Here is a 17,000-nt window from a genome sequence, read left to right as displayed (position 1 = left end):
CCAGACCATATTCCATTTCTCCAAATGGCTCAAAGATGTCTTTTTACATACTGCTTGAATTTGAATCCAAATAAGTTCCACAAAATATTTTTAAAGTCTATAAACATCAACTCCACTTGTGGTCACAAAATGTTTTCTTTTCTATGGTATTTCTTTTTTTTTTTTAAAGATTTTATTTATTTATTTGAGAGAGAATGAGAGAGAGAGAGAGAGAGAGAGAGCACGAGAGGGAAGAGGGTCAGAGGGAGAAGCAGACTCCCCGTTGAGCAGGGAGCCTGATGCGGGACTCGATCCCGGGACTCCAGGATCACGACCTGAGCCGAAGGCAGTCGCTTAACCAACTGAGCCACCCAGGCGCCGCTGCTATGTTATTTCTTAAATAATATTGGATAAGCCCTACAACTCAAAACATTAAACACAAACTTTTAGAATCTGATTCCATATTTTTAAAGCTCAGAATGTATGCCTTAAACGTATCAAGACTGGACATAGGACAAAAATGAAACCCATTTCAACTAACAGCAGGGTACTCTTGAAAAGTCAATGAGCTTCTTTGTTCACTCTATCTTCCGCATCTATAAAATAGGAAATGCACCTATGAAATATTTACTTGGCCCCCTTCACAGAGATAGAGTGAGCAGGGAAAGGGAGTTCACAGAAATAGTTCAGAAACGAAGTATCAAAAAGTGAAGAAATGTATAGATTATCATCATCATCTTCATCCAAGGAACCGGTTTTGTTTCTTTATTTGCAACTGAAGTCTTATTCTCAGATGAAAATTGCACTATTAATACAAATCTGAGCTGCATTACTAACAGGAACAAAAACAAATCACTGTGCTGTAATGAAAAAGACCTGGTCTTCGATCAGATGTAATTCTGTAAGTTTAACACACCGGCTGAAAAACAGCGGAGGTTGACCTCTTAAGGTCACCACCTCAGACACTCACCCAGTACTGTTGAGATAACTCTGTCCCAAGCTGCAGTCCTTTGACAGAGAAGATGGATTGAACCAAAATGCTGGCAGACACTGACCATTGCTGTGTCGCTCATACCCATAGTCACTGTGGGGGAAAGAGCCAAGAGAGACCTTTCAGTAGGTGGCAAAATTACTGAGAACAGTTTCATGGTAGCACACAGCCAGCTTCTACTCTAGCCAATGAGTCAAAAAACAAGAATTCACTGAATCAATACCTTTCCAAAAATGCAACTGTTCTTTCCCCTGTGGAATATCTATCAATTATTTACCCATGACAATATCCTACGAGACCCATTTCCAGAAAGGCTGACATGAAAGCAACAGAGAAGCCTGTGTAGAGACGGAGGCTCAATGACCAATAATTCCAAGTAAACGGCTTTAGGCTGAGAGAGTAGATTACGTGCTCATGAGGAGAGTCCACAATACTGCCGGTGGTTGGGCCCCAAGAAAGCTGCAGTTAGAAAGCAGGCAACAGTGGAAGCTCAAGCCTCAGTGCACACATCGCTGAAGAAACACAGCCACACGTGGCACAGTTTTATTACTGGTGATGTCTTTGGAGTGCTCTTTCAAGATATCTGGATCTACTAAGCATAGCTGAGCCAGGTCTCTCTGTGCACGCTCCATATGCTTCAGAGTCACAGCACAAAAGGAAATGTCCTTCAGGGGTGTCACGGGCACTCCCCCAAGGAAAAGTTTTGTCCCAGTCAGTTAGCATCGTCAGTTGGGACTAACTGCTTTAAATCCTCTCCATAGTTGGGAAAGAGTCAAAGACTCTTCTCTCCATCTCTTCTCTTTCTTGCCTCCAGGGACCTCTGCATGGCCTGATATTCTTGGCTTCTGGAGGAAGAACTTGGGCACGGAGGATGACAACAAATTGCACCTCCACATGCACAGACAAATCGTAGACAGTAACCAGCAAGCAGTAGTATGAATTGGCCCATCTGTGTAATGGAGGTGAGATGCTGGCACACAAGGGGCGGGAAGGGAGAAACAGGCTTAGCCAAGGGGCCTGTCATCAGGCAGCTGGCACTTAGAATTCTGCACACATCGGCTGCACTTGGTGCTGGTTCAACATGGTATGGATAGGAAGACTTCAGAAATGCTGCCTACAGGACACCCGGCGTTCATTTCAGGGAATTACTTTACAAATGCTAAAGAATGGCAGGCAAGGTCATCTGGGGGACTGTCCAGGGGACAGCCAAGCTTAGAGGGAACATTTAGTGACAACCACCTTTTATTACACTGCAGTCAAGTGGAATCACCGAAGCTCTAGCTACTGTAGGTGGAGACTCAACAAGGTCATGGTGAGTCTTCCAAAATATTTTTAGAAATCATGCACTAAATAAAAATCCCATTTGACCAGAAAACCTTACAATGGCCTCATTTATGATTCATTACCCACTTCTCAGAATACATTTCAGTTAGTGGGATGAGTAGCAGATTCCAATCACAAATGAATACAAGAATTGGGCCAAGACTGCAGGGGAGTGAGAGGTAAGGGAAGGGAGAAGCCAAATTGCCTCCCTTACCCATGTTCCTTTCACTCTAGACTAGCTTAAAACTGGAAAAGAAAAACAACACATGACAATGACAACAAGAAAAGACCAGCTTATTTTGGAACCTTGTAGAAAAGATGCTCCCCCCAACAGTATTTTCAGGAAAAATCGGGGAATCGGACGTCTAATCTCACTTTTTCTCTTTGCTTCTCTACCAGCATAAATTTGCTCTTTACTAAAGGACGACTGTGTGGTAAGGCTGAAGTTAAATGACTAAGATAAAATGTTAACCTCCTTTACAAACTCTCCTTGAATAGAGGGGATAAAGGAGAAGCAGTCAGAAAGAGGGATGGGATGAAGGACTTTAAAATTCCATGGAAGTTTTCCCTGTGACTACATTTCAGGGTGTCAATCCTGAAAGGTAGGGCAGAGATAGGATACTTTTATCATTGTTAATAATGGTGCACTGGCTAAAACAGAAGTTACAGCTGGGAAGGCCCTTGCAGAATTCCTTGTGAGCTCCAATGTAACTGAAGTTCTATTGCCCTCTGGCTGAGCCCAAGAGTTACAGCACTGGCTCTTGGCTGGCCTTGTCTACTAACAAGAGGGGAACAGCCTTGGGTTATCAGACTGAAGACTGGTGGCCGATTCTGGCAGGCCTGCACAGGACTATTTATTCAGAGAATGTCTCCAGAGGTCTACCATAAGAGAAGACTTACTTTTTCTAAGCCATATGATGTGTATTGCACACAGTATCTCAGCCCACTCGCTGATATTCTGATGATCAGATAAGTGATCTGTTATGGCTATACAGGCAGATATCCAATATTAAAAGAATGACTTGGTTTCTTACGTGGGCTAAGTTTCAATCATTTAACATTGACATATATATTCAGCAATTGCTTTCTCTAAACCAAAACATATACATAAATTTAAAGCAAAAGGAAGAAAAGAAGAAAAAAAAGGCATTAAATGAGATGGAGATGAGGCAAGGAGTTACCACCTACTCATCCTCAATCATTTCCAACCTCACCTGAAGGCCAAACCCCAACCTAGAATGGAGCAAGGGAAGCACCAACCTCATAGGCCAGCTTTCTGCTTACCAAAGGCTATAGAAAGAATGCTAGGGTGCTCAAATATCTAGTCCTTTCCAGTTTATACTAGCTGAATCCTGGAAGAGGGACAAGTCTTCTGTACCACCAGGTCCACAGAATCACAGATTGCCAACACCACTGAATCAATCCTTGCACTGAAGTCAGAAAAGTCTTCCACACCTTGCACAAGCAATCGTCAGCTAACTAACCACTGACTGAAAACTTTCAGGGACAGCAAATCTACTGCCTTATAAGGTGATTGTTCCAGTACCAAGAGGAACCAAGAATCTAGGAAGACTTTACCTTGAGCACGGATATATTTGCTGTCTAAAAAGTCAACTTATTGTTTTCAGTGTTGTTGTCTGAAGCAACTCAGGGTGGATATGGACTCTTTTTTTGTCCTAAGATCTATCAGATATGTGAAGCTAATTATCAGCCATCTTATGAATCCTCTTTCAGTCGGAAGAAATTCCTAGTTTTTCCATATACACATGCACGTAGCTAATAAACCGTGTTGTCTTCAAGAGGTAATTTCACAAGAATATGAGGCTTGTGAGAGCATAGGTGTATGCTACTATTATTTCAAATCTCAGCTTTCATTAAGACCCATGTGAATTTGATATACGGAATGACTCCACGGAATAACAGCAAAGCTTACCAGTCAAAATCAGCCTCTGTGCAGACACAGGGTTCAGATTCCATAGCTCCTGCATATTTTCCTTGCATACACTTACGCTCTGATTTTCGCTTCTTATATATCCTCTTTGCTCCCATGATGCATGCTTCCCCCTATAAGGACAAAAGGATCTCAGACAGTTGGACACATAGCTTGGACCTTCCCTGCTCCACATCAGGGGACTCGGGAAGATATTCCAAAGCCTTAGTGTAATCTGGACATAGGTAGCCTGCTTTGTGCTAATGGCATTTTATTTTGATGTCTAGAACCCTAGTGTAGAATGCAACTATAAAGACAATTCTAAGAAGCATGGAGGGTGTGTCAAAAAACATCCTTAATTCCTCATGTATTCGGCAAACCTTCGCTTGTCAAGGTATGAGGCACCGTGCTATGAGGGACACACAGTCAACTCAGACTCAGCCTATAACGAATGTGTTGCCAACAAATCTATGGTAATTAAGTTCAATTCTTCTATAATGAAAGATTTATGTGCTTGGTCATTTATGAGCATATGAAAGAAGAGTATTGCTAAAAAATATAAAGATCTATTTTGCCTTGATTTATTATGCCTCTGCCCACACAATGTTAGAGCACTGATTTTAATGTTCATCTACCAGACAAGTGAGAGAACTAAACTCAGTGTTTCTCCACAGTAAAAGCTTTGAATATCACAGTGCCTGTGGATCCCAAAAGGGAAAATAACAGTGATGTAAATGAGCAATAATTTTATTGTTGAGTCTCCAAAAAGAGTATATGATTCTAGCAGATGCAGCCCCAACTGTCAAACTCAGCTTTCTGTCTGAAAGACAGAAGAGTTTTGTCTCTTGAACAAATTCACTTTAACCGGCTCTATTGCATATACACATCTTTATTAAATATATTCCAGTTGACCCTTGAGCAACGCAGGAGTTAGAGGTATTGACCCTCTCACACAGTCGAAAAGCCCATGTATAACTTTTGATTCCCCAAAAACTTAACTACTAATAGCTTACCTCTGACTGGAAGCCTTACTGATAACATAAATAGTCAATGAACACAGATTTTGTATATTTTATGTATTGCGTGCTGTATTCTTACAATAAAGTAAGCCAGAGAAAAGAAAATATTAAGAAAATCATAAGGAAGAGAAAATACATTTACAGCACTGGACTGTATTTATTGAAAAAGAAAATCTGCATGTAAGTGGATCCGTGCAGTTCAAACCCATGTTGTTAAAGGGTCCAGTGTACTTAGCCTAGGTTTAGGGATATAATATGTCACTGCCTGGATATGGCAATGGCTATGCAGGGGGAACCTCTGCTACGTCCTTGGAGGGCCCTGCAGAATGACTTCCACCTTGGGAAATCAAAGGAAAGATGCTTTTAGCTAAGCATTCTGATACAAGCTGATCATCTGAGGGGCCAGAATGAAGGAAAGTGTCCTATTAATGATTCTGCATCCTCTTACCACGAGTACCTTGGAAGGAGGCAAGAAGCACTGCCTAATCCCCGGGAATCACAGGGTGACAAGGAAGGATTTTACTGGCACCACTCACCGAGGGTTAATTTTATAATTTTATGTCTCTCTTTGCATTGCTCGATAAAACTGAAGATCCTTTCCTCACCCCTGCCCCTACCCTGCACCCACACTACATGCTCAGATAAATTGTTTGGATCTGCATGCTGAGCTGGTATTTCATTTTGAGTCGTAAGTCTAAGCCAAGCACATTTGAATTTTATCTCATTATATCCTAGTATAATAAAAAAAGAAATTACTTTACAACAAGCCATAAATGTTGAGTTTGTTCACTGCTGTGGAACACAAAACATGTAAGAAAGCAGTCGATGTAGCTTCCGATGTAGCCGGAGAGGTAAACTGTGGCCGTGAGGACCCCGATTCCTACACCTACCTGATGCCCCATGCCTTCCACCCAGGACTGCACTTCAGCTCCGCGCCTCCTACCTGGCTGTGCAGCTGCCATGGTCTGTAGTCCTCCTCGGCACACCGTCGATCGAAAACAGACTTGTAGTCCACTTTGACCAGCTGCCATTCCGAGCGGTGGCTGAAGTGTCCAAACACACTACACAGTTCATAACGAGAAAAATAATCAAAATCGGAGCAACTCCAGTAGCCAGCTTGTGCCGGGTGTTGACCACGAGCTTAGCACAATGCTCAACGCATTACATTGAGCAGATCACTTAATCCTCAAAACACTTGACGAGGGGGGTTACTGTTATTGGCTCCGTGTCACCCACGAATAATTTGAGGCTCAGAGAGTTTCGCTAACATGCAAAAAACCAAAGTCAAACCGCTAAGAACTGGTCGAGTCAGAACCCAGAACCAGGTAAAGTCTGACGAAAAATCCACTTCTGCATATTGCACCACAAGAATGGCTGACAAGAAAAATAAAATTAAGAAAACAATCGCAAGTGCTGCCTTCTACATGGTGCAGGATCACACGTCTGGGTTCCCTTGCTAAGGTCTGTGGTTCCCACGGTTTTTGTGCTATTTCACCTTCCCTCCAGTCCCTGGGGAGTGTGGGCAGCAGGGCGAGGGCCAGGAGTGAGAACTGTGTCCTGCACTCTGCATCCTCTCCTTACTCAAACTCGGGTATCTAATGGGTGTTTGAATCACCAGTTATAGCCATCTGTGAAGAAAAGCCACGAGGTAGCCTTTTTCATCTGCGTTCTGCAAATATGAAAACTGAATAAAGACAAATTATGGAACAAATTGCTAATCTGGGTATGTGTTCGGAGGGCAAAAGTGCAGCTATTGGGCATATTAAATTTTTGTTGATCTTTTCTATCATTAAAAGAAGGGAAGAAAAAATTAGAACTAGTATCAACTATTCGCTATGACTTTTAAATTTTCATTGATGACAGGGTTGAGTACTTTAAAACCTTCTCTCTGTTTTCCATGTCCAATTTTCCAGGGGAAGAAAAAAACCCCTCGCAGTTTCATGTTTCAAATTCCAAGTTCATGTTTTGAAACCCTTAAGCAGGCAACTCATTAATCAAGTCTTTCACAAATTAATGATCATCACTTTCCAGACAAGAATGAGTGCAAATACAATTTCACAAGAACAGATTTTTCTCCCAGTTTTTCTAATATAGCCTCACAAGTGGGTTAGGTAAAGAGCCAGGGAAAAAGAAAATCCTTTGTGGGGTTTTGATCAAGCTCTGTGTTCTGCCTTAAAGTGAAATCATTCTTTTACGCCTGTGATTTTCTGTATATTGAGTTTATTATTAAAAGTTTTAAATTTATAGTTTATTTTCTATTGAAATAATCATTTCTAATTTCCCTAGGCCCATTCAGTATAGGAAGAAATAAGTTGTGCCCTTCTGCTGCCAGCCCTCAGTGTGGGTGTCCTAATTAGTAAAGAGCCAAGAAAATGGCCACCCACATTTGTCTTTCCCCTTTGCTGGGAAACCATGAAGTCAGATGTACTAACCTTGCTGGCAATTTCAAATTTAACAGTAGCAAAGTGACTAGGATTTGCTAAAAACAACATGTTTCTGGGGGCACCTGTGTGGCTCAGTCCATTAGGTGTCCGGATTTTGGTTTCGACTCAGGTGGAAATCTCAAGGTTGTGAGATCAAGACCCACCTGGGGCTCCGTGCATGGCACGGAGTCTGCTTGAGATTCTCTGCCTCTGCCTCTGCCCCTCCCCCTGCTCATGCTCTCTCACTCTCTCAAATAAATGAATAAATAAAATCTTGAAAAGTAAAACAAAATACAACATGTTTCTGGATTTATATTTTGAGATTAGAAGACATCATACTTTTCCACTTACGTCATGATTAGGGTCTCCTCCCCAGGCTCACCCAGAACCCCATCCACAAAAAGTGGAATAGATGTAAAACTGTATTTGCTCCAAGATCTCCCTTCATCAAAACTCAACCTAATGAAAGAAAAAATAGCAGGCATCAGATCTCAAAAGAAAAAAAATTCCTTTCAGAGGAAAGATACTATCAGCCAAGAGAGAATACATTTTAAAAGTATCTGGGGCGCTGTTAAAGTGAGCCTTTTATATGAATAACTATTCTTAATTACATCAGAAGGTAGAAATACAGTTAGCCAAGCGATCTGGGACCCAGATGTGTTAAACAGCCATAAGGGGAGAGCTGCATGAAATGGGAATAATAATAAGTCTTTGATAGAATTTTTTTTTTAATTTGGATATTTTATTAGATCTTAGATCTCAATGTGACCCTCTCCAAAACCTCACTGCAATCTAGCAGCAAGCCTTACTGGTGATTCTGAAGAGCAAATGGCCTCAGTGGACGCACTTAGATGGATTTGGACCAGCTGCCTCTAAGTGAGCAAATCCTGAGCGGCTTCCCTCCTACCCTGTTATGAATCCTAGCTGAGTCATTGAGGGAGGGGGTACAAAAAGACTGGCTCTTGAGAGTAAGAGAGGTCTGCAACTCTGCTGGTCACACAGGATGTTTCCTTCGCTCTGCCTTTCTCTGTGGATGTCGTCCCCCAAGCTAAGCCTACGTGTCTCTTATTTCGGCAGCTTTCCTGCAGTCTCCAAAGTAACTGGCACCAGAGGGAAAATCACGCTTTTGGGTTTGAACAAGCTTGCCTGTGGAGAGAGGCCCTTTCAAAAACACAGATGAAGGAGGCTACCGGAAAGCATTCTGGAAGTTAGGCCTTGCACATCCATCTGCGTGAGACCTACAGGTAGAGTTGTGGATTGTCCCCCCGCCCAAAGAAAGCAAAGGAAGTAGGATCAGGGGAAAGCAGACAGAAGGAAACAGTGCCCTGAACTGCTGATCTCTGTGCAGAGCACACATAATGAATACCCGTTAAGCTACTCTTAACTTCTCCCCGTTGTACCTGACATGCCACTGTACCTGGGAGTGTGTTGAAGGAATAAGGAAGGTACTGGAGAAGGTACTGACATATTTGAAAACCATCATGCAACTCCTCTCTCAGGGGCAGAATCGAGCTCAATCTCTCTCTCTCTCTCCCCTTCCCTCCTCCCTTCCCTTCTTCTATCTCCTTTCCTCCTTCTTTTGTGAAACTTCAGGCAATAATCTTATTTTAATAGAGCAAAGGTATAAATTATGTTCTAGTAGACGCTGATGTTTTACTACGAACACAGTCCCCATCTGACAGCCTGACTCCTCAACTGGGCTTAGTGGTATGGAGCCAACCGGTCCATGACTCATGATTTACCAGAGATGTCGAATCGGGAGAGATGTGTGCTTCATAGCAACCAGGACTCCACCCTGATCCAGATACAAAATACTGTGCTCTTCTTCAAAGATCTGCAAGAGGGAAACACATCCACATGGACACACATCCACGCCCACACATGCCCAGAGTTCAGAGCATTAGTCTTCGTCTGAGGAGATAAATCCCTCCCGTGATAGAACAGGGTTTCCCAAAAATCTTTGGAAAGACAGTTATAAACAATGCTTCCCAAGGTGGGCCGCACGTACCATTGGAGTTAGATAAAACGATTTTAGGTGTGCCACAAAAGAAATCTGAAGAATTAATAGTTATGTATTCATGTTTATATTCTCATCTTTTTGTGGTAAGTTCTGTTGATTCCCACTGATGACGGTATCAGAATACTGGGTAACCATCCAATTGTGTAACATCTTTAGAAGGAAGAAACCTTAGAGATACTTCACTCCAACATTCTCCTTTTGACAGGTTTAGAGAGATGTGACATGCCTAAGGCCATGCGTAGAGTGACTCACGGGGCTGGGACTTGCCTCATTACAATGCCCTGTCCAGAGGAAATTATTTCAGTTTCCAAGTATTACAAAGGAAGCCTGTTCTTGTTCAATTCAGATTCTCTATCAAGTCTAAAGTAGTTCTGATCAAAATGGAATCAACTTGGGTACATGTGTCCTTTAGGTTTTCCTCCAGATGTGGAGAAATCAACTTGAAGTCCAGTGCAGACGGGCCGCAAACAATTTCTGTGTCCTCTCCATACGAGACGTGTGCTCTTTTCTCATGATTGCATTGTTGGTATTGCCTTGTCTGTGGCTACACTACAGACATAATTATTTTCCCCCTTGTTTACCTCTTATACCTAAGAGGTATCCCAGGACTACGGATATGAGAGCTCTCTGCTTGGTTTGGGGTGCTGGAAGAAACAAAATGGGATCCTGGCTCTTGAACTGTTCTCCAGAAGCAGCTTAATAGTCCATATTCCTACATACCTACCTCCAAGATCAATATCCCTGGGGTTTCTTAAGCAAATTTCTTTCCGCCTCGCTCTTCTCAAACCATGTGAATCACACGGAGGGCCTACGAAGGGTCTGAAGCTAGGAAATGGTAACTGGACCATAACATGGACATCTCTGTCTAAAATTTAAAGCAGAGTGTTCTCATTTCTGTGTGATTACCTGTGCATTAGATTTCAATTTATGGTGCTTGCTAGTTATTGTATGATAATTAAACGTCAGTAGGTTATTAAAATATATTTATTGAAGTGTTAACAACCATGCATTAGGCACATATCTTGTTATGACTGCTAAACCTCATTAAATGTCCGTTTTATAAGCTATGGGTATCTAATTTTCATTCAGAAGAAAGAGAGGGAGCATTTAAGCTAAACACGTTGGCTTAAAGAGATTCCATTTCTACCTTTCAAAACATATGCACCCACCCTGATGGTTATTACTCTGTCTTCTGCACATGAAATTTAAACATTTCAAAATACCACCTGGGTAATGGCTGTTTCTGTATCACTGCATTCCTCTCTATTCTGACTCCAAGGCAAGGGGAATTTATGGAGGCAACTCAGTGTTGGGTATATAATCTACCCTTCAGACTCTCTGTTCCCTATACGATAACCTCTTTGGGATCCTGGTTTTCTTTGTGGGAAAAAAAATTCAGTCAGATCCAATTTGGTTTCACCGCCACTTATAAACTTTCTTACATAAAGGATCTGAAAAAAGGGTCATTTTTATTGAATGGCAAAAACTCATATTGCATAAGTATTTGCTAAACTCAGTCTTACTTAAGACTCTCATAAAACAAAAAGGAAAATAAACACACTGACAAGCTTTAGGAATTACATATAGCTGAATGAGTTCCCAGAATTTAACCAAGCTGAACAATGTTTATGTCATTTAAACCACAGCAACTAGACCCGGGATGCCTTCTTACCTGCTTCCAGGTGTTCCCTGCATCTGAAGAGACAAACATGCTGATGTCACTGTCTGATAATTCAGAACCGATATTACCTAGAGAGAGCATGTCACCATTAGTGAAATGTGCTGTTTGTAAAAGCTAACAATGGGCTCTACTGGCAATCTATGCTGCCCAAGATGGACCGAGACTGTCAACACTGTATGTGAGCAGGGTTTTTCAGCATAGTTGTTCAGGGTCAATGGTTTAGGTGACTTGCAAAATATTTTTGCTTGCTCATTAAATTCCCAGCACAGATATCTAGCTTCTTAAAATAAATACAGTTTGCAACGGCAAGCCCACCAGGCAAGCTTCTTACCTGAAGCCACTATGATGCTGGGAGCTGTGTCTCGGCTGGCAATGATCCCTGATGTGTAGGGATTCTCGGAGACCTTAAGGTGAAGGTGTAGTGAGCAATAGGGCTGAGAAGAGGAGAAATGAGGGTCATAAAAGCATATAATCTAAATGGTCATTTTAAGTCCAGATTCAGAGCATCCATGCATTCATCCACCCATCCCATCCAGCCATTCATTCATGTGCTCATCTTCTATTCCACAGATATCTGGTGTCCACTAAGTATAAGACAGGTACCAAATTGGGGAAGGAGGGAGCATCTTCATTTTAGGTCTGATCTACTGCCTTGATTGCCATTTGGCCATTCAACAAATATCTTAGTACTCTATCCGTAAAGCACTAGATGTAGCTTATGAAACACTTATATTGACTAAAATTTGGTCTCTGCCCTTATGGGGTAATTTAAAAAAAATTAAGATTTTTCTATAGATTACCATAAAGAGAGACTAGTGTAACAGCCATAAGATCAGTAAAGATGAAACATGAAGTTCTAGAGGCTGACACGACTATGTCCAACTTTGGATCAAGGAAGGCTTCAAGGAGAAAATGGTGCCTGAGGCAAAGATGGGTATGAATTACAGGTGAGGTGTTCAGGAAGATAAAGAACATTTCAGGCCTGAGTGATATCAGTAACAAAGAAAAGAAGCAGAAGAGTTGAGCCAGGTAAGACAGAGGAGGAAAAATTGGATATAAAGATAGGAAAAAGATTTGCTCCGTCTGGGAGGGATCTGAAGAAGTCAGTGGCACCGCTTGGCTACTGTCCATTGGAGACCTTGGTCTCATCTGTCCAGAAGAAACTGCATGACATGTGAAACTTTCCTAACATCTACCAGGCAATCAACAGAGTATCCATGTCAGGGTATTCTCAGAATCAGTATTATTCAATATAAAAGTCATGCTTTTAGACAAAATGCAATACTAATAACAATTCAAGTGAAAATTTAAGGGACTTGTTATCTATGTGTAAAAATCTCGATCAAATTCTCTGATTAAGATACCAACAGTTTTCAAATACAGGATAATAAATCTTATACGAATTTCATTTAAAACAGTTCTGGTACTGAGTTGTCAAAAACTACAAGTTTGTGTCTGAACCCACATCTCTTTTCATCTCTCAGAAAGATTACTTTCTAATCTTATCGACTTGAGTTTTTGGAATCACCAATGTATCTCTGTTATTACTTTCATTCTGCTCTGTAAGTCTCAGCCAGCAGATATTCAGAGAGCTACAGAGATACAATGATTAAATTTATACGGCATAGAGTAAACGGCAAACTAAAAATGAAGCGCAGGAATAAAAGCGGCTAAAATACTGGTAAACAGCGGATTGCAACAGGGCCTTTCCTTACTGCCAACGCAGAGTAAACTCTCAAGGGATAATGATCTTCATAAATGATGGGTTTTGCCTGAAAATTGCATGGAAGGCTTTCAGAAAAGGCATTTTTACTTTACAACGTTTCATAAGAGTAAGGAAGACTGCCCCTATAAAAAGAATCAGTGGGACCCAAATGTTTGGCTTCCTTTTGCCTGAGAGGAAGACGAGAATGGGTAGGGTTGTAGGTTGCGGAGGTTCCGGACAGGGCTGTGCTGCACTCAGATGCTAAGACAGGAAAAAGGAGAGATGGCAAACCGTGCCTCCAAGAAAGTTTTCCCGACAGCTGCAGCCTATTGGGATCTCTCCTTCTCTGATTTACAATGGTTTATTTGACCATGTGCAATCTCATATTCTCTATTTGAGGTATGTACAGTTTTATCTCCCTAAGAGATAAACTCTACAAATAAAGAGAAAACGTCAAGTACTACACCTTTGAGTCTTCTGTGGAACCTGGCATAGAATCTGAAAGAGACAATAAATGCTTGAAGTATCAAGCAATGCTTTATATAAGTGAGGACCTGATAGACCTTTGTTGACTATTTGACTCAGAACAATGCCAGAAGTACGTTGGGCTAATGTATAAACCACATCATCAGATTAATGTTGAGTATCTCCATGGCATTCCAAGAAGTCCAGAACTCCTTGGGGATTAGCCTAGTCATGTGGGCCTTTTGTGTCACCCAGTAGAGCAGAACATCCGTGGCTAAGGCAGCACCAAGTCTGCCATCCTGAGCCAGATGCTTGCCACATACTTCATCAGCCAACAGTCTCGAAGACTGTGAAGCTCAGTTGCCATCTGATCTGCTCAAGGGTTATTTGACACAGGGCACTTGCCATTATAAAGGAAAGAGGGCATTTTCAATTGGCCATTTCGGCACTGCTCTGTTGCTAGGGCTTTCAGAGGCTCAAAATAAATTCATTTGAGAAGGAAAGATACCAGTTCAGGCTGTAGCAGCCACATTAGAAGTGTTCTTTTTGGTGCACTTTTTTTCCACTCTCACATTTGCAGTACTGGATTGCCCCCAGCTGGTATGAGGAGAATATTTCGTGGCTTTTTATCCCCCTTCTTTCATTTTTTCAAGGAAGTTATATCATCTACATCGATGCTCAAAGAAAAACAATGTTAAGTGATTCATCTTTACTTTTGGAAGTCAAACTTTTGTACCTGACCAGTTTTGGACAACTGTCAAAGTCATGTCACCAAAAATTAATAGAGAGGTTTATTAGAATGGCTATTAAGCCACTGCCAATTCCTGCAGGACGCCGGACGAGGCTCTCTAGTTGTGCACATTGTGCCCAGGCAGGGGGCACTTTGTCTGCCTCTCCTTTCTCCTTTCCTGCCTTGTCTCCAGTCTTCTTGTCCTCTTTTCTCCCATTACCAACCATGTCATAAATATGTGAGTATCTTTCCAGAGTTCTCTGCAACTCAGTAGAGTCAAAGTACACTTTGTCCCAAGGGCATCTTCCTATTCCCCTTATCTTTGCACCTTAGGAAGATACAGCACTGTACACCGAGGCCACTGCGACCTAGCAGCTGACTTTACAGTTTTAAAATTGCCCTCTGTGTCTTCACGCATAGTCACAGGGCATGGCATATCATCAAGTGGTCAATCCTAGGAACATCTAGATCTCTCGTCTTTCATCTTTTCGGGATCAGGTTTAGAGTTTGAGGATCTGAGGCAAATTAAGGACGCTATCCCAAGAAAAACTACACAAAGGCAAATGCACACAGAGTTCTGTGTTCAATTTCAGGGAGCTCACAGACTCTTGAAGCCCATCATGGACCTCTAAGTCCCAAAGATCTTTCTTTTGCCTTATTCTTTTATTTCTTATTTTAACCAGCGAAATCCTTTGGCCATTGCTAGTGTTCAATAAATATCTGTTGGATTTAATTGATCCATTAATTAGCTACCGTCTTCTTAGCACTGTGGATGGCCAATGGAGAATTACTAAATGATAGGAGACATGCCCTCCAACATGAATTAAATCAACTTAAAAAAACTGTTAGGGCGCCTGGGTGGCTCAGTTGGTTAAGCGACTGCCTTCGGCTCAGGTCATGATCCTGGAGTCCCGGGATCGAGTCCCACATTGGGCTCCCTGCTCAGCAGGGAGTCTGCTTCTCCCTCTGACCCTCTTCCCTCTTGTGCTCTCTATCTCTCATTCTCTCTCTCTCAAATAAATAAATAAAATCTTAAAAAAAAACTGTTAGATATATTTGAGGATCAATCAGCTTCTCATTCCACTTTCTCTTTTCCCCAACCTCTGTACTAACAGCCTTTAGGTCTCGTCTTCATGGTACTCTCATCCCTAAGGGCTCCTAATCCGAGTATTACACTGAAAAGCCAAATCGCACCTTTTATAAATAATAAGGCAGCAGCTAAAATCTTAAATAGTATCCTATAAATCCACTCCCTGAACACACACATTTGCACTGTTTATGATCCTGAATTGGAACTAGAAATCCACTAGATTTTTAGTAAAGAGTCAATGGCAAAGAAGAGAGAGGGCTCTGGGCCAAGGGGAGATTCAGCTCCACTCCAATCCAGCATAACATGCGGAGTCACAGCCTGTGCAAAGGAATGGAAAGCAGCGTCAAGAATCTCCTGGGGTAGCTGGCTGCTTAGCTCCAACAGAGAACTGTCAACTGAATCCATAAAGAAGTCACGGCTTCTCTCCACAGAACACTATGCTTTCCCTAGGGACCCAAAGCATTTGTCACAGGCTCAGCTCGCATCTCGCCTCTTGGGAGCCCAATCCTGAGGCTTTGGAGGCAGGCGGACCATGACCTGTAATACCCCATCTAACTGTACAATGCACTCTTCAGAGAAAAAGAAATCCTAGCTGAGCCCTCCGGGCAATCAGTCTAAAAGTCCTAAAACTACAGCCCCAAATTACTCTGGATGTGTTATTTCTATAGAATGCATTTTACCAGGGACATTCCGTTTGGGGCTGTAATTCTGAACTTGTTCCACATTTGTAACAGCCCTGCTGGAAAATCTCCTTTCTAATCACTAGGCTGTGCTTTCAGTGACACTGTCACTTTCCAAGTACTCACAATCTAAAAGCACTTTTTATCTCCTCTCTGCCACCAGCTCCCAAGCCTAAAGAAGGTTTTTAACAGTCCGGGTCTCCTGTAGCTCAAAGATTTTCTTTCCTATTTTGTGCCTTTGGCAGATTTTTATAAGTGATTTTGGTCCCTGCCCCCCACTCCCTTTGCCATTTCATTTCCTCAGCCTGTTTTCTAAAACTCAGACTGAAACTACATCGAACAAGTTTAATGAGGGAGGCAGGCCAAAAGACTCCTGGGTGCCACACATCCAGAGCCCATTAATTCATCTTTGCTGGATCTTAATGAGCCTACTGATTTTGTTAACTGTAGGGTCAACCTGAGCCTCTGAGCTTCAGAGATGGCTATTATGACAGATCCCTCAGTGTGGCTGTCCGTGGCAAGGGAAAGTTTCCACTCAAGTCCGAGTGTGAAACTCCAACACCACTTGTCAATGGAGCATCGACTTCAGACACACGACACCCATAACAACAACACGTGCTGAACACCTCCCACGTAGTTAATCCTTGAGCTGATTCTCTGGAGTGGCCAGAGAGAGAGACACAGATCCTATACTCATGCCGCTCACGTTTTAGCAGAGGGAGGTAGAAAAGACAGTCAACAAACACATGCACTGATTTCAGAGAACGAGAAGGGTCATGGGTACAAAAGAGTTGGGCCAAGCACCACCTTCGAGAAAGCGTAAGAAAGTCTCTGAGATTAAGGTAATCAAGCAAGAATCTGAAAGCCAAGAAAAAGCCAGACTAGGGAAACGGGATTTTAAGAGAAATAATGGTGAATACAGGGCCTAAGACATAAAGAAGCATGGTGAGCTCAAGGTATGGAA

General features: G+C 42.1%; 1 protein-coding gene across 5 annotated transcripts in view; it reads right to left on the bottom strand.

Moving 5' to 3' along the window:
- The window catches only part of SORCS1 (sortilin related VPS10 domain containing receptor 1), a 572,578-nt gene that overhangs the window by 94,913 nt on the left and 460,665 nt on the right, over positions 1 to 17,000 (bottom strand). For all 5 annotated transcript variants that reach the window (XM_025880696.2, XM_025880698.2, XM_073904224.1 and 2 more), the window contains exons 11-17: positions 11,698 to 11,800; positions 11,358 to 11,434; positions 9,408 to 9,499; positions 8,017 to 8,124; positions 6,186 to 6,303; positions 4,227 to 4,357; positions 950 to 1,063 (exon numbers count right to left, since the gene is read on the bottom strand). In XM_025880696.2, coding sequence (XP_025736481.1) covers positions 950 to 1,063; positions 4,227 to 4,357; positions 6,186 to 6,303; positions 8,017 to 8,124; positions 9,408 to 9,499; positions 11,358 to 11,434; positions 11,698 to 11,800 — 743 coding nt within the window. The remainder of the gene's footprint in view (positions 1 to 949; positions 1,064 to 4,226; positions 4,358 to 6,185; positions 6,304 to 8,016; positions 8,125 to 9,407; positions 9,500 to 11,357; positions 11,435 to 11,697; positions 11,801 to 17,000) is intronic.

The sequence above is a fragment of the Callorhinus ursinus genome, unplaced genomic scaffold (assembly GCF_003265705.2).
Source record: "Callorhinus ursinus isolate GAN/ISIS: 27379988/994484 unplaced genomic scaffold, GSC_fseal_2.0 scaffold20, whole genome shotgun sequence".
In the NCBI taxonomy this organism is placed as follows: Eukaryota; Metazoa; Chordata; class Mammalia; order Carnivora; family Otariidae; genus Callorhinus; species Callorhinus ursinus.
Note: the sequence above shows the minus strand (reverse complement) of the source record. Positions and strands in the feature narration are given on the sequence as shown.